The sequence below is a fragment of the Barbus barbus genome, assembly GCF_936440315.1.
Source record: "Barbus barbus genome assembly, chromosome: 45".
Lineage (NCBI taxonomy): Eukaryota > Metazoa > Chordata > Actinopteri > Cypriniformes > Cyprinidae > Barbus > Barbus barbus.
This window is the reverse complement of record NC_136723.1, coordinates 18,489,170-18,506,149: the sequence shown is the minus strand read 5'-3', so window position 1 is coordinate 18,506,149 and position 16,980 is coordinate 18,489,170. Positions and strand designations below refer to the sequence as shown.

At 39.6% G+C, this 16,980-nt stretch overlaps 2 protein-coding genes across 6 annotated transcripts in view; both read left to right on the top strand.

Moving 5' to 3' along the window:
- The window catches only part of LOC306864197 (seizure protein 6-like), a 47,335-nt gene extending 39,148 nt beyond the window's left edge, over positions 1-8,187 (top strand). The window contains exons 10-17 of one of the 2 annotated variants that reach the window (XM_079408003.1): positions 2,134-2,330; positions 2,683-2,877; positions 4,433-4,624; positions 4,778-4,972; positions 5,079-5,114; positions 5,202-5,310; positions 5,398-5,497; positions 7,055-8,187. In XM_079408003.1, coding sequence (XP_079264129.1) covers positions 2,134-2,330; positions 2,683-2,877; positions 4,433-4,624; positions 4,778-4,972; positions 5,079-5,114; positions 5,202-5,310; positions 5,398-5,497; positions 7,055-7,084 — 1,054 coding nt within the window. In that variant the 3' untranslated portion in view covers positions 7,085-8,187. Of the gene's footprint in view, positions 1-2,133; positions 2,331-2,682; positions 2,878-4,432; positions 4,625-4,777; positions 4,973-5,078; positions 5,115-5,201; positions 5,311-5,397; positions 6,825-7,054 lie in introns of those variants that run through there. The other variant, XM_079408002.1, reaches the window with a different exon arrangement.
- On the top strand, positions 7,974-16,975 carry LOC306864198 (PHD finger protein 12-like). Of its 4 annotated transcripts, XM_079408007.1 has the most exons (16): positions 7,974-8,370; positions 8,889-9,138; positions 9,371-9,552; positions 11,060-11,132; positions 11,722-12,148; positions 12,235-12,355; positions 12,454-12,586; positions 12,713-12,877; positions 12,958-13,101; positions 13,187-13,730; positions 13,833-13,949; positions 14,421-14,564; positions 14,645-14,743; positions 14,818-14,900; positions 14,984-15,122; positions 15,294-16,711. In XM_079408007.1, the coding sequence occupies exons 2-16, from the start codon at positions 9,073-9,075 to the stop codon at positions 15,647-15,649; spliced, it is 2,793 nt and encodes a 930-aa protein (XP_079264133.1). In that variant the 5' UTR covers positions 7,974-8,370; positions 8,889-9,072; the 3' UTR covers positions 15,650-16,711. The 4 variants fall into 4 exon arrangements, with proteins under 4 accessions (XP_079264133.1, XP_079264132.1, XP_079264130.1 ...); XM_079408006.1 differs by lacking the exon at positions 7,974-8,370 and having other exon boundaries at positions 8,669-9,138; positions 15,294-16,975; XM_079408004.1 differs by lacking the exon at positions 7,974-8,370 and having other exon boundaries at positions 8,671-9,138; positions 13,187-13,757; positions 15,294-16,861.
- The last annotated feature ends 5 nt before the right edge of the window (positions 16,976-16,980 follow it).

Below are 16,980 nucleotides of genomic sequence, written 5' to 3'. Positions count from 1 at the left end.
ACAGTAATATCATGGTCAACAAACCACTTGGAAGTGGTTTTGGCACTGTGGGCAGGTGCTAAAGTCCTGCTGGAAAAGGAAATCAGCATCTCCATAAAGATTGTCAGCAGATGGAAGCATAAAGTGCTCCAAAATCTCCTGGTAGACGGCTGCATTGACTTTAGACTTGATAAAACCCAATGAACCAACACCAGCAAACGTCCCGGCACCCAAATCGTCACTGACTGTGGAAACTTCAAACTGGACTTCAAGCAGCTTGGATTCTGTGCTTCTCCACTCTTCCTCCAGACTCCAGACCTTGATTTCCAAATGAAATGCAAAATTTACTTTTATCTGAAAAGAGGAGTTTGGACCACTGAGCAACAGTCCAGTTCTTTTTCTCTTTAGCCCAGGTAAGATACTTCTGATGTTGTCTCTGGTTCAGAAGTGGCTTGGTAGCCCTTTTCCTGAAGACGTCTGAGCTTAGTGACTCTTGATGCACTGACTCCAGCTTCAGTCCACTCCTTGTGAAACTCTCCCAAGTGTTTGAATCAGCTTTGCTTGACCGCATTCTCAATCTTGTGGTCATCCCTGTTGCTTGTGCACCTTTTCCTACCCAATTTCTTCCTTCTTTGAATTTAATATGCTTTGATACAGCACTCTGTGAACAGCCACTCCTTTCAGTAATGACCTTCTGTGATTTACCCTCTTTGTGGAGGGTGTCAATGTTCGTCTTCTGGACCATTGCCAAGTTAGCAGTCTTCCCCATTAGAACAAAATTAGTATCAAAACAAGAGATACCTGGAATTTATACTGTAGGGATGGTCATTTATTGAAACTCAAATGTAAATATTCTAATATTTTGAAATACTGATTTTTGACTTTCATGAGCTGTAAACTCTAATCTAATCTATCATCAAAATGAAAACAAAAACTTTTGAAATGTTTTACTTTACATGTAATGGATCTAAAATATATGAAAGTTTCACTTTTTGAAATAAGTTACAACAAAAAATGAACTTTTTCACCATATTATAATTTTTGAGATGCACCTGTATGTTTTTAGGATGTAATGTGTGGAGTAAGGAAGTTTATCTGTGATTGGTAGGCTTGGCATAATCTCAAGAGATTTTGTCAGACAAAACGTTTATGCAAAAAGAAAATGTGGCATTTTAAAACCAGCCTATTTTATTTATTTATTATTATTATTACTATAAAGAAGAAGAAATAAAGTAAAATTAAAAGTCCTTTTTTTTTATTCCTCTGACATTCTGCTCTTTTTTAGAAGCCAATGGTCCACCAGTCATCGAATCTTCCTGAGGCTGAGTGTGACATTATCTCTGCACCCAGAGCCTCTGTGTCCCAACATGCATCATTAGCTCAGCTTTACTGGCTTCTGAACAACACTATCTTCCAAACTTACTCTCCAAAACACACACACACACACACACACAGGCCTAAAAGACATGTCTCTAACAATGAGCCTGTTTGGTGGAAGAAGAAGAAAAATAACATCTCAATCCCTCCCAGCAGATCATCAGGACATGTATATGTGTATTTGACTCTGTAAGTCCTCGTTGTACCCCTGTCTTTTGTCAGACTGTGAATATTAACACCGCTCATCTGTGACCTTCCCAAACAACAGAACCCGAAGGGCTAACAGCTGTGTGATGGCCCTGAGGGCTCTGCCTCTCTGCTTTCCAACATTACACTAAATAAATCTCATTTCTTTGCGAAATGTCACTTCCCCATTGAAGAGGTAAATGCAGCCTCCCGATAGATGAGGGAATCATCTATGATTCCCTCACTGGCCTTTATTGCCATTTAGCATGACAGAATGGAAAACATGATTGATTTTCTGCGTGGATACTGTTGTGTAAAATTCTGCCTAGGCTGTGTAATTTGTTTTCCTCTTGCATTACTCATGTTGGTTTGGACATGAAGATGAATTGCAGAATGACATCAGCAAACCATCTGGGAAAAAATGTGGCTGGGGGTGTGACAGATTCTTATGTTATAATGCCACCATTCTTCTTAATTAAAGGGATAGTTCACCTAAAAATAATAATGTTCTGTCTTCATTTACCCTTCTTTTGGTTTAAAAATGTATGAGCTATATTAATGATGTGCATTCATATGTGTTGTTTTTATTAGTCTTCGTCTGGGGAAGAATGACCTGCTGACCTTTTATGATGGTGATGACCTCACAGCCAACATCCTGGGCCAGTACAGCGGTTTTCTTCCTCGATTTAGACTCTACACCTCTACAGCCGATGTGACCATCCAGTTTCAATCTGATCCAGCCTCCAATGTCTACGGATACAACAATGGCTTTGTAGTGCATTTCTTTGGTAAGTGGCGTTATGAGAATGTGCTGATCATCTTTACATTCTTGTTTGTTTTATTTGTATGTACAATAAGCAGTTTAGAGTAAATATTAGTACATTTAAGGATCAGTTGTTGACATGTCTGTTGAACCAGTGCCTAAAATGAATCATGTTTGGGCAGTGATGGTCCCCCAGTGTCTTAACAAGCAGTAGCAGTAGAGGTGCCAACCTGCTTGGCGGTGCCCATCATTGGCAAAGACTGAGATGGGCAACTGTTTTCTCACAGCGGCCTCATTTACATTCAAAACTTAATGGTAAAAATAGAAAAATCCCAAGACCCAATCTCTCTTTTCTCCTTCCACCATCCAAATACTAGAAGTGCCATGTAACGACACCTGCGCAGAGCTGCCAGAAATCCTTAATGGCTGGAAGAGCACGTCTCATCCTGACCTGACCCATGGCACCGTTATTACCTACCAGTGTTACCCAGGCTTCCGTCTGCAAGGCTCAGAGATCCTGATGTGCCAGTGGGATCTGACATGGAGTGGAGACGTCCCCGTCTGTGAGAAAAGTAAGAGCTAACCTCACACTTAAAGGTCACAGCAGATCATTAGTACTTAAGTCACAAAGAAAACTTAATTAACATGCTGATAATGACTGCGCAGATTTAAAACTAGGTCGACTGCCACTTACTGGTGAATTAAGGTTACTACAAATAATAACCTCCCTGCATAACAGATGCAGAGTCAGTTGACTGTGAAAACGGAAAGTACGTTTTCAGAAACATTAACTGGAAGGTACCTGTGTGGGTTTAACAATGGCAAATTGCTGGTTTGAGGATATTTGATAATTAGACTGATTTTCTTCTTGAAAATGAATATTGTATTTGAACTAATTCCCATTAAAATTTCCTCAACATATTGATGTGCATCACAGTGTAATGAGCTTAAACCTCTGCACAAATGCCTTCTAAGTAATTAAATGACCTAGTGACATAATACAATATTAATATAATTAATATCACCCTGCAGCCCAAGACTGGTTACCCACTGAAGCTAAGCAGCGTAGAGACTGGTCAGTACCTGGATGGGAGACCTCCTGGGAAAACTAGGTTGCTGCTGGAAGAGGTGTTAGTGAGGCCAGCAGGGGGTGCTCACCCTGCAGTCTGCGTGGGTTCTAATGCCCCAGTATAGTGATGGGGACACTATACTGTCAAAAGCACCATGTTTTGGATGAGACATTAAACCGAGGTCCTGACTCTCTGTGGTCACTAAAAATCCCAGGAGTTCCTTTGAAAAAGAGTAGGGGTGTAACCCCGGCATCCTGGTCAAATTCGCCCATTGGCCTCTGACCATCACGGCCTCCTAATCATCCCCATACACTGATTGGCTGCATCACTCTGACTCCCCTCCACCAACACACTGGTGTGTGTGGTGGGCGTTCTGGTGCAATATGGCTGTCGTCGCATCATCCAGGTGGATGCTGCACATTGGTGGTGGATGAGGAGACTCCCCGCTTTCATGTAAAGCGATTTGAGTACCCAGAAAAGCACTATATAAATGTAACAAATTATTATTAATTATAATTAGTTACTATTATTAATTAATAATACATACAATTATTAAAAATCATTCATGTTTTAACCACCCTAGTTCATTTAAAATAAAATATAGATTTATAAATTTTATATTTATAATTCATATTTAATTATAGCACATCATTATTATTGTTTTATTTATTTAATAATATATATACAGTTATTAAAGATTATTCATGTTTTAACCACACAGGCTTCATTTCACATTTCAAATATAATTTAGACCTTAGTGTGTAGAACACTTTAAGTATATTTAGTGTGTAATGTAGAACACTTAGTATATTTAGATTTATTTATTTTTAATACATCATTAATATATTTATTATTATTATTATTATTATTATTATATGCAATAAAAAATGTTCTGTGCAAAACATTTCAGTTCCAGTATAGTTTTGTTTCTCGAAAAATTTTTTATTTACTTATCTTAATTCTTTTTTTTTTTCTTTTTTTTTCAGTGTTGGAAAATTTAAAATGTTTTCTGTGTTGTTCTTGTTGTTTTTATGTTTTTTTTCTGATATTTGCCTAGTTGTGTCATGTGAGGATCCGGGGCTAGTGGACAACAGCCAGACACTGGTGACCGGCTCTCGTTTTGCTGTGGGATCATCCGTGGAGTACATTTGCAACAAAGGATACTCACTTTCTGGCCCAGGAGTGCTGACTTGCTACAGCAGAGATACTGCAGACCCAAAGTGGAGTGAAAGACTGCCCAAATGTGTCCGTAAGTAGTGAAGCATCTGTGCATCTATTTCTCAGCATTACAAGAAATGCAACCCTAAACCTGACACTGTACTGCCATCTAATGGACGTCAGGATTACTGCGTCCCAGCACATACAGTTCATTCCAGCAGCCTGAAATCTGTGTTTTCTGTAGCCGAAAGATATGAACCCTGCAGTAACCCTGGCGCCCCCTCCATGGCCATCCAACGTTCAGAGAAAGCATTCTTCCAGGTAGGAGAGACTCTGAGCTTCACCTGCCGTACAGGTTATGTGCTTCAGGGTGAACCCACTATCCACTGCCTCCCTGGACATCCGTCTCAATGGAGCGGAGCGCCACCTATGTGCAGAGGTACGAACTGCTTTCTTTTCAAATGGCATATTTCTTACAGTACGAGTTTTAAAGCACTATTTGACGATTTAGGTGTCTCATAGAAGTTGTTATTTGTCTTTTTCAGCTTCGTCAAGAAACAATGAGGAACATAGATTGAACGGTGACAATATTTTTAGTATTATCAAAACATCCTAATTCATCATCGTATTATTCTTTTTTAATGTTCCATAAAATGTCCACATTACAGCTGCTGCTTCAGAGTTTGACGTGGAGGGCGTCAACATCGCCATCGCAGTTCTGATTCCTGTAGCGGTGGTGCTGATGCTCCTCCTGGTCGTTTTCCTCTGCATCTCAATGTAAGTTTCAAGTGCAGGGAAAAGGACACTGCTCTTTGTTTTGGGGTTTGTTCTTCACTAATAAGGTTGTTTTCTTTGTCTCCGCAGAGCTCAAAGCAAGACTTTTCAGCTCCCTGGGTCGTCATCTCCACCGTATGACAACATGACAGAAGAATCTGCATTTGACAACCCTGTGTATGAGACGGGAGTAAGTATGGATGCCATGAACCTCAGAGACGTGGGCTCTCATAACACCATCGTCCTGTCCTGATCAACCCTGCCTGCCATTCTGTCATTCCACCTGTTATTTATGACATTGACTTGGTCTGCAGAACAAATAGTGCGAATAACCACTAAATGGCTAAACAGCAAACAGAGAAATATGCTTTTATTTTAAAGGCCAGTATTTATACTTTAATGTAGCCGTATCAGTACCATGTAATGGTGCTACTAAAGAATTAAGGACAAGATAATAAAACTGTCTTCATAATTTAGTGCTTAATGTTACATAAAATCTTAAATGTATCTTAAGAAATTTTTAGTTTTGTTTCAATATTTCAAGTTCAAATATTGCTGCTGTATATTCATAACATACAAAGGGTTAGAATAAAATATGTCAGTTTGCAGTGAAGGATAGACTCTGGGTCCCTCGTGAAAACATTTTAGATGTAAAAACCCATTTAGGCTCGAGGCTGTGGGTCATCGATATCTAGAACTCAGCAGATGGGGTGTGTGTGTGTGTGTGTGTGTGTGTGTGTGTCAATTTACCCTCTTCATGTTCTCATATTGGATTTTAATTCTTACAAATACTGGAGTAACTCATATTAACCAAAAAATCATCTCCTAATCAAGTTACCAAGTCGCTGATATCTGTTGAATGTGAAAAATGTGAAATATCTGTTGAATGTGGAAAAACGGTCCAAATTCCACTTGATCATACAGTTATTAATGTTTAGTTAAATTATCTCACAGGACTCATGTTTGTGTTTCAAGTCATTTATGTTCACGTTCATCATTTTGTGTTTCATGTCTTCATAAGTTTCCTCTCTCCTGATTTAAATAACAATAAATTGCTAATGAAGCTCTTGAATTAGCTTGCACATTTATAAACTTATCAAAGCTACAATACCATTCAGAAATGTAGATTTATTTTTTTATTTGAAAAGTAGTGCTTCTCAGCAAGGACGTATTCAGTTGATCAAAAGTGACAGAAAAGAGGTTTACAATGTTACAAAACTGCATAATGGTTTCCATAATAATATTAAGCAGCACAACATTGATAAAAATAAGAAGTGACTTTGAGTACCAAATCATATTATTGCATATTTGAATGATTTCTGAAGGATTGTGTGACACTGAAGACTGAAATAATGGCTGCTGAAAATTCAGCTTTGCCTTACAGAAATATATTACATTTTAAAATGTATATAAAAAGAAAAGTTATTTTAAACTGTAATTACATTGTAGAAATTTTTCATTTTACTGTATTTTTTATCAAATAAAAGCAGCCTTGGTAAGCAAAAGAGACTTCTTTCAAAAAATATTTTAAAAATCTAACCCCAAACTTTTGAACAAAGTATAATTAAATGTGATATTTTTTTTAGATGTATGTCACTTCCAAAGCAGTTTTGTTGTTGTTGTTGTTGCTTCAAGTACAACTTGGATCACCAGCTGTATTTAATTGGGCTCTGAACGAAGACTTTGAACATTACGACAAAGAGGAACTACTGTACTGTACTGAAATCTGATTTGTTTATCTTTTCAGGATGCAAGGCAATATGAGGTGTGTATGTAAATTCACCTGTCTTCTTTTGGCTCCTGTAAATGTATTTTTCTCCAAGACCTCTGCCAGCACATTAACGATGGTGGACAATAGGGTGTTATTTCTGTAGCACATCAGAGCCTGAGGTTTGTGTTGTACTTTTTTTTTTTTTTGTCTGGTGAAATTCCCCAAGGCTCACACCTTGAGGCTGGACTATATCACAATGCACTGGATTCTTTGTTTCACATTGGGGAACCACAGAGGTGGAAGCTGCTTTTCACCACATGCTGCAAAACCTATGAGAGTCGGGAGAGTGGCTGAGAGTCTTGAGTTCCAGTTGAACTCTTGATGGTGATAAAGCCATTTCATGTATAACTGTCGCTGCATGGGGGCTTATTTGCAGAACACTTTGTAAATAAACGGTCTAAAACTACATTATGGTGTTGTGTATTTATTATGCAGTATAGTCTGTAGCTGTCGAAGTTTTAATTTAAACAAGACTGCAGCTATTTATTGAACAGTATCACAGCTTTATATTTCAATCATTCTACTGCTGATTTATTTGTATTCTGATTTTTATTAGAATAAAAATGAATTTTGTTTAATAGAACTCATGCTATTATTTATTCTAAATATTGAATACCTACGAATGCTCATTTATTCTGAATGTTGAATCTATATGAATGTAAATTTGAAAATTAATCAGATTGCTCAGAAAGTTTATGATAAATATATAGCCTATATATTATATTCATAATAAATGAATTATTAATTGTTCACCGCCATTGTTCAGTGCTCATTGGAGATTTTAACATTAGTCTATTCCAAAACTATCATAATTAAATTGTTTAATTTCTTCCGTTTCACACATTGGTTCATGACACGCCGGCGACAAAACGGACCAATCAGAGGCCAGAGATTTCCCTCACAATACAAAGAGGCTCGAACACGTAAACAAACCGACTAATGGCATCTGCTTTCAAACCCTCGCCGGCTGATGTATTAAACAAGTTCCTCACACCCACAAAAATGATATACCGACGGTTCCCAGAAAGACTACATCGACAGAGAGCGTTTAATAAGTAGCAGGAAAAGAGCAAGATGGCTCCACTGTTTACGGGTAGTGATGCTCGACCGCGAATGAATCGTTGTTCTGAACCGGCTCATTTTAAAGATCCATTCGAACCGATTCGCAAATCGTTTGTAGACGTCTGTCATCATTTACTCGCCCTCATGTAAATTACAAATTAATAAATTAATTACAAATGAATGAATTTCTTTTTTCCCCCTCTGGTAGGACCGAATGGCAGCTTTGAAAGGTGAGTAAATAATTTAAATTTAAATTTTTGGGTAAACTATCCCTTGTAAGAACTTTGGTTGTTGAACTGTAAGGTATGTGAAAACCATAAACAATGCAAAGTCATTCAGAACAGTATTTAAAATATTTATCATATAAATATTTATTTAAATATTAATTAATATATAAATGTATAAATGTTAATTATTTAATACCAATGGCAAATCGGTAAATTGACTCTACTGAACCTGTTCACTAAATCGAACCGATTCTCTAAATGAATTGGATTCCCAACGCTACTGACGGGGCGACGCATGCGTACACGGGTCTGTGCGTCAGTTAGCGCGAGCGTTCCTTCATCACAACAGAGACGTTCCGCCGTTAAGTCGTTCTTTCACTGGGAGGAAAACGTCTGGTTTTCGGCGCTGCCAGTTCCTTTGAGCATTTGTTCTTCAGGGGCCTTGATGTTTGACGTCTTTCCAACATGGACTTAATGAAAATTTCTGTGTCTTTATTATTCCTTCTCTTGCCGGGCCGGAGTCTCGCACAGCACCGGGGATAGAGGCCTCGCGCGCCTGCTCGATTAACGGAGAGCCCGCGCGGAGCCACAACAGACACGGGCGGGAACCCCACAGCTGTTTAGAGGTCAGACGCTCTTCATCTGACAGGAGTCGGCGTGCAACGAAGCGGCTGAGGGAGACGGAACCAGTTGGGGCTGGTGTTGATGTGGGGGAAAATGGAGACCTCGACGATCGTGTACGATCTGGATACCTCCGGCGGGCTGATGGAGGTAAGACAAACACGCTCGTGCACTCGTTTATTCCTCTCTTTACTGTCCGGTTAACATTGTCAGTGCCGCCGCTAACCTGCTCTCGCTCGCTAATGTCATCCATTCCATAGGCTCCCTTCACACGGGCGCGCGCGCGCTCACGGTCACGGCCCAACAATGGCTCGAGCGGCTGATGTGATGTAAGACGCGGGCAGATGTTTCACTAATGAGTTTTTGAATCTGTCTCTTGCAGCAAATCCAGACTCTGCTGGCGCCACCCAAGTCTGAGGATGGAGAGAAGCGGACCAGGAAACCGGACAGGAGCACCAGGAGAGCCGGCAGGGCCACCAATCACGATACCTGCGACAGCTGCAGGGAAGGAGGGGACCTGCTGTGTTGTGATCACTGCCCCGCTGCCTTCCATCTTCAGTGCTGGTGTGTGTGTGTGATGCTGGAGCTGGGACAAAACTGGGACCAGGACTGTGATGCTTGTTTAGTTGGGGCACATTCATTACAACTAGACGTCCATCAGATTTGGCTGATGTTTCTTATTGCATCTCCAGATGGAACATCATGGGTGTTGGAGTTTATTTATATGCCGTCTGATGTTTCTTGCATGAGCAGGGAAAAGCTCTAGCACGGAGCTGATAAATAATCATTAACCATGGACATCTTAGGCCACAACCACATCTCCATTATGGAGAGATTGAGATTATGAGATGGATTTTCTTTAATCGTCAGTTTGTCAGATGTTTGCACATCTGTGATGATCGGCTTCATTTATTAATGTCTGCATGAAATGAAAATTCGCCGTATCTGTTTTCTAAATGCATGTTTTAGATTTGATTGTAAACAATCTGTGCATGTTTAATTTTTTTTAATTGTTAAAAGACAGACTTCTTTCTGATGACGTATGCAGGGCTTCCGGCTAAACTTTGGCCCTGCAAGCTTTAACGCTCATCTGCCTCCATGTTCGAGTGCAATGTCCACATCTTAAAATCCAGTCAACAACTGATGCATAGAACCAAGTCCCTGCCGTTCTTTTTTTTTCTTATGTGGTAGTCTGTTACACACGGATGTACGTCACCGTTTGGAAGAAAAGATCTGTCACTATTTCTGTTTTATTGTGAGTGTAAACTCACTTCATGCCGTAGTCGGTCAGCTGCAGTGAAGGATGTTTAAATTTCGATTTCCCCTCCGTATTTTCTCAACGCTTATTCTGTCTGTTTGGTAGGAGAAATGATTCCATGTGTGTTTGAGGAGAAACACATGCAGCTGGTGTTGTGCGGCTCATGGGCCACTGGAAATCTGCCTCACTGGCCTTCATTTGCGTAATCTCTAAATTCCAGAGTTTCTGGGATTGATCAGATGTGCTTCAAAAGAAACTAGGCTGCATCAGCAAGATCTCTTAATGGGTTTTTTTGTGTTATTAGATGAATCAGTTATTTGAAAGAACTGTGGGAAGTTAGAACAGGTTTTTATTTGCATTGTTTTCACCTACTTGTTGAAAATCTGAGTGCCCGGTGTTTTTAGGCTTTATTACGGATTCTACCACCTACCATCAGTAAAACAGAAGTGTTTGAACGTAGATTTTGCGCATGTGCAATGCATTAGAAAACAGAGACTCCTTTCTTACAGAGAGAGGTATGGATTTACCCTCTCTATGCCGGCTGGTTACAGATAGTTTATTCAGAGTTGCCTCTTTTAAAACATCTCTTGCACAGGTGTTTAATGTGGGCATGGTTTTAGAAACAGCCAAAATTATAGTATCGTAATGTTTAGTTTGTTTGTTTTTTTCTTCAAAGTTGGCAAAAGTATAAAGCTGGTCTGCTGCCCCATTATCATTCATTGTAGTATTGAATGGCTGTGCATACTATAACTGTGTATGTTTGCTCTGTGCTAAATGAAGCCTGTAGTTTTACCTTTGTTTACATTTCCCCAGTAATCCGCCATTGAGCAGAGAAATGCTACCCCCTGGTGAATGGATGTGTCATCACTGCTCTGTTCACAAGAAGGTTGGTGTATTGTCTGTTATGAAACAGCCACTCATGTTATGTGAAGTTTTAAAATTGCCCCAAATTTTTTAATCTTCCCAAATTTTAAATGAGAATAGTTTATACATTTGTTAACAAAAGAAACGCCTTAAAATCTCCCTGCAGTTTTCTGACAAAATAAAATGGTTTAACGTTGGAAAGCATAGAAATTAAAACTGACACGTATTTAATATTATACAGTTGTTCTGTAAAATTATTGTTATTATTAAAGTCATTTTTATTTTGCATCAAAATTAACAGATTGGTAGTAATATCTAGTTTCTGTAACTTTATAAAATATTTTAAATTATTGTTATATTGTGTAACTGTTGTTATTATTATGGCATATTGTTATTGTGTAGTCATACTGAATGAGAGAAAAACAGGTTTTACTTATTTTTTTATCCTTAGCTAATCACATTTGAAAATTATTTTATACTTTAACTCTACAACATTTTTATAGATTTAGATTTTTGTTTAAAAAAACAAAAAGAAAAGAAAGAAACAGGCCAGAAGTTTAAAAATGTAATTGACTTAATGTTAATGTTATTTGTATATTGGCTCTTAACAGAAAAGGGAGCAGAGGAAGGAGCAAATTAACGGTCTGTTGGAGCGGCAGCTGGGGAAGCAGATGCCTTCTCCGGCTCCTGAGCAAGAATGTGGGACATTGCGTCTGGATCCTTCCGTGGGGTCGGGTGGTACAGGGGTTCGGGCCGCTGTCGCTCAGGTACGACTCTTGGAGAGACGACCCAGCAGCCGACCTGCGACGCCCAACTCCAACACTTCTTCCACAGACACGCCCACACCGTCTGAGCAGAACGACATGGAGGAAGACCTCCTGGACGTGGAGGATGAGGCCCAGGGTTCTGAGCCTGAACTCTCAAATATCACAACCACCCTCAAAAGACCATTTGACCTCCTAATCGCCGCTGCCATGCAAAGGAACCCCACGCAGTTCCAGCTTCCAAATGACCTCACTTGCACAACCACACTTCCAGGTACAGGATTCTGATCTCACTTTAAAATAGTGTGAACAGACAGTATGTGATTCTAAGATTCAGTGCATCTGTTTTCTTCATCTCAGGCACCAGCAAAAGGAGACGAAAAGACGAGTTATCAGCCAAGAGCAGTAAACGTCCACAACATGAGCTGGACCATTTTGGACTGGTTCCACTCCCAGTGAAGGTGTGCTACACATGCAGCAGGTACAAGCTTTTATAAATGTATATATGTTTTTTTTTTTTTTTTTTTAAAGGATCCCTTTTTAGGATATTATACATTAATAGTTGTCTTTTTCTCTCAGGAGCTGTCGATTGGCTCCACTGATCCAGTGCGACTATTGCCCTCTTTTGTTTCATATGGACTGTTTGGACCCGCCTCTCACTGCCTTCCCTACAGGCAGGTGGATGTGTCCCAACCACATCCAGAACCTGGTAGTAAGGAAGCTTGTGTAAAACAGAAACCAAGACTTGTGTATATTTTGAACTATGACATTTTCATATGTTAAATAAAAAAAGACCCTACAAACATGCCAGTCATTCATTCTCCTCCTTTCCTCACAGCTGAACCAGAGAAGCTTGACCCTCAGCAACCGTTGCCAGTTATTTGACCAGTTTCAGGACCGAATATCCCAGCATGCCGTCAAACTTGACTTCCTGCAGCAGATACATCGGCAGCACCCCCCTACACGGCGATCGGCTCATGCCAACAGCAGAAAGACTCTGAAGGTGATCCGTCCTCTTTTAAACTCACTATTTGACACCAGTGATGGACACTTGATGTTAAAATATCGCTTGATTAATCGCAGGTTCCAGATGCTATAAAGTCACAGTACCAGAACCCGCCTACTCTGATGGCCACGGCAGGAATCCGTGAAGGGGAGCTGATCTGCACCGGCCTTCCAAAATCTTTTGCCCCACAGCACTTAGCCAGTGAAGACGAACAGTGTCAGGTGTGTATAAGCAGCCTGCGGTTTGCTTCTGCTTTTGAATTCAGTATTGTTTCTGAACCAGTGTTTTTGCTATGCTTTGGTGTAGTGGCTCAAAGACGTCATCTCGCTGCAGTGCAGCATTATGAGGCATTTATGGAACAGACAAACATCTCCTTGGGATTCAGAACACACAGAAAAGACTGATCTGAAACTCAGAGACTCTTGCCAGAGTGCCGCCTCAACGGGCAGCCAGAACATTGCTCCAAAAGTTTCCTGTAGCTCATGTACTGATGGACTGTGTCAGAACTGTAAGACCACAAATGGCCCTGTATACCGATTGGTTCAGTCCAATGGAATGCAGGGTCCTGATAGAACCCAAGGAAACACCACTGACCATGAAATGTCCCGTTTACACACGCCCACTCCACCCACCCATGCCAACACTGAAATGGAAACCAAGACTGAGAGAGCCAGCTTAAAGTCCTGTAGTGCCACCGAGGTCCCTCCTCCTGCTTGTGTCAAATCTGAGCCCAGCACTCCATGTGACCATGAGAAAACTACAGCAGCAGCAACACTCTCAGGCTCTACTGTATGTTCTGGAGCACATGCTGTTAAACCACAGAAAAGCATCTCAGACACCGGGTCAAAAGGTCAGAAATCTACATCCCCTTCCAGTGGTAAATGGACTTTTCTAGTTTGATTATTACATAGAGACGCTTTAAAAATATTGATTGGCTGCTTACTCTTATCAGATGGGAATGCTGTTTTGGATGCTGTGATGGCAGGCAGTGGTGATGTCTTCTCTTGCACAGAACCTAACATGCTGGATCTGTCCAGACGAATAAAAGACATCATGCAGGACAGAGGAGGTGGGTTTGTGTGTGTCTCAGAGAGGAATCTTGTAATCTTTCTGTTTTGCTTTTCAAGTTATGTTGAAAAGATATTGTAACTTTTAGGAGTTCATAATCCCTCCTAGTTCTAAATCTGTTTAGTTTTGAGTATTGTTATGACTTTGGCGCCGCCTACAGTTAAGTGAGTGAAATTAATATACCGCTGTTGCAATTACAGTTGATGGCTATACATAAAGCTGCCATAAATAAGTCTGCTACTCTTTTTTTCATAGAATTTCATACGTGCTCACCAAACTTGCATACTTGAATTTAATATTTGATGGAATACATCTGCATGTTTGAAAGCCTGCACAATTTGGATAAAAATTGTTATAGATATCAAATTGACTATAAAATAATTATTATTACTATTATTAAACTATATTAAATAAAACACTTCAAAAGGCGGCAGCATTTTGAAAGCATTCTGAAACCCTGTTTGTATTGCAGAAGTTGAGCTTGGCTCATTGGATGAGAAATTTATCAAGCTCTTAGCATGGCAGCGGATTCAGCAGCTCTTTGAATTGAAAACCTCTCCTGTTGAGAGCAATTCTCCTTCATCTGTGTCACCCACTCATAGGAAACACAGTGAAGGTATGAGATTCGTTATTCGTTATGTTTTTTTCGAAATTTGTGTTACCATTAGCGAATTAATTCTTGATGTTTTATTTCAGCCCAAAACAGGGAAGTGCAGGCAAGAGCTTCATTGTGTTCGGTCTCTGGAAAGGGAATGGCTGTAAATATGTGCTACAGGAGTCTGTACATCGGGACAGGTGATTATCATTCTGTGGCTGCAGGAAATGCGTCATCTTACAGTGTTTAGTACAGCTATGTTTTCTCATTGCAGGTGCTGATATGGACGTGTGCCTTACAAACTACGGGCATTGTAACTACGTTTCAGGGAAACATGCCTGTATATTTTATGATGAGGTATGCGATTTTAAACATTTAACATGCTTTAAGCACAAAGGAGGTCATTTACGTGTACATAAATTTGTTCTCTCCTTCCCCAGAATACAAAGCAGTATGAACTGCTGAACTACAGCGAACACGGGACGACCGTCGACAACGTATTATATTCCTGTGACTTCTCTGAGAAGATGAACCAGAGTCCGTCCAGCAACCTGCTAGCCAAAGTGCAGAACATCATCCGTGAGTTATTTCTCTTCCAGTTCCAGACTAGAAGTTCTTTTAAAAAAAGAACAAAAAATACATGAATTAATAATTTAAAATAGTCATTTAGAAAATAAATAGGCTGATTTCCATTTCATGACAACTTTAAAAACAATGTAAGCTTCAATATTAACTCAAGTGTGTTTGTAGGACGCTGTAGGAGAAAGGAGCAGGAGAAGTCTGCAATGGGTGTGGCTTCGACAACAGAGGGCGGAGTTATGAGCTGTCAGTCCCAGGATGCTCCCATCACTCCCTGTAACTGTAAAAACAGTGGCTCCAGTTTGATTGGAGGCAGTGGTGCAGGATGGGAAGGCACTGCGCTCCTCCATCACGGAAGCCACGTTAAACTGGGCTGCTTGCAGTTTATATTCAGTATCACCGAGTTTGCCAACAAGCCACTTAAAGAGGAGCTCACCACCTGCAGCCTCACTCCCACACCTGGCCAACAGGGGGAGCTGCTGAGCAAGGCCGCACCTCCTCTGCTCCAACCCAATCTTGTAACTTAACCCTAAAAGCATCGACTTGTACAGTTTAAACGATTTCCTAATTATTTAATTGTTTATACACTTGCATGAGGTGACTTATTTTCTAGTTTCTTTCAGACTCTTTTGGCAGGTTGCACATTTTCTTGTCTCAATACAAGACTTGCATTTTTAAAGGGAAACTTTTATCATCCTCTGTGCTCAGAACCAATGAGCAGTTTTCACGCGTAAAAAACAAACAAACATCAAAACATGTTCTATTTTGTGCCAGTAACAATAGTTTTTATATAAACACTCATTTTCTTTTTTCCACATAAAACGGATGCTTTTATTTATGTATGTCCTCTGGAGCGCAGTCAGACCTGGTGTTTCTTTAGCGCGACACGTGCGAAGAGACTCATGTACATATGTGTAAGTATCTTATGTGAATAGCCAGAGATCCACAGGATTCAGTGCGCAAAAGTGCTCCAGTTTGTATTATTTTTGTGGTGCACTATTGGGTTGCTGTTCAGTCCTTTTATGTGTCTGTTTCATGTGGTTCTGTAATTAGTTTTCACCAGGTTCCTGTGTCAAATTATGTAAATACAAACCAGATTTTAAATAACATGCTTTAGAAATCCAGTTAGCTTGGGTTCATGTGTCATGCTTACCGATTCAGTCACGGCCTGCTCTTCTGCAAATATTCAGATGCCTGCTTTGTGCATGATGCAAACAATATAATTGGATTAAGAAAAGGGGTGCTATTTAAAAAGAAAAAAACAGACTTACATTTTCATCTAGTGTAAGATTGAACAAGCATGAATCGGATACATTTACAATGAAGGACTGACTTAAACAATGGGTTTCAATCTTTTAGACACCACTGACACCTAAATAGATCATCCTAAAATTTTAAGGGAGCTGTATATATTTATTTTATAAAGACCCAATTTATACTGTGAAGTAATATAATAAATGGAAAACATTTAGTTTCTATTACATAATTTTTTATTTGTTGATTTTAATCCATTTTATTATTCACTTTATACCAAATTTGTATTTGAATTTATTAGTCAATTGATTTGTTTAATCAAAAATTATCTTATTTTTCCCCCCTGAACTTTTTCATGGACCTTTGGACTCTTGAGGTTCCTGGACTTAAACCATATCATACCTTAAAATCTTGAACACTATAAACATGGACATGATTTCAAAATCTCACCTAGAGAAGCCTCTTAATAACAATGGTCATGAGTTTTGCATGGGCAAAAGCACTCATATTTCTCCTCAGGAAATGTAACAAATATTTAGATGCCATTTCAGTCAGTGAAGGGAATAAAAGCAGCTCAACAGTGGTGTAATGTTCAGTATAATAG

Bases quoted from the DNA above. Each gene is read 5' to 3' on its own strand.
- LOC306864198 (XM_079408004.1), top strand. From the start codon at position 9,073: ATGTGGGGGAAAATGGAGACCTCGACGATCGTGTACGATCTGGATACC. The intron at 9,553-11,059 runs GTGTGTGTGTGT...ACATTTCCCCAG, and splicing joins GCCTTCCATCTTCAGTGCTG to TAATCCGCCATTGAGCAGAG. The intron at 13,758-13,832 runs GTAAATGGACTT...TACTCTTATCAG, and splicing joins ATCTACATCCCCTTCCAGTG to ATGGGAATGCTGTTTTGGAT.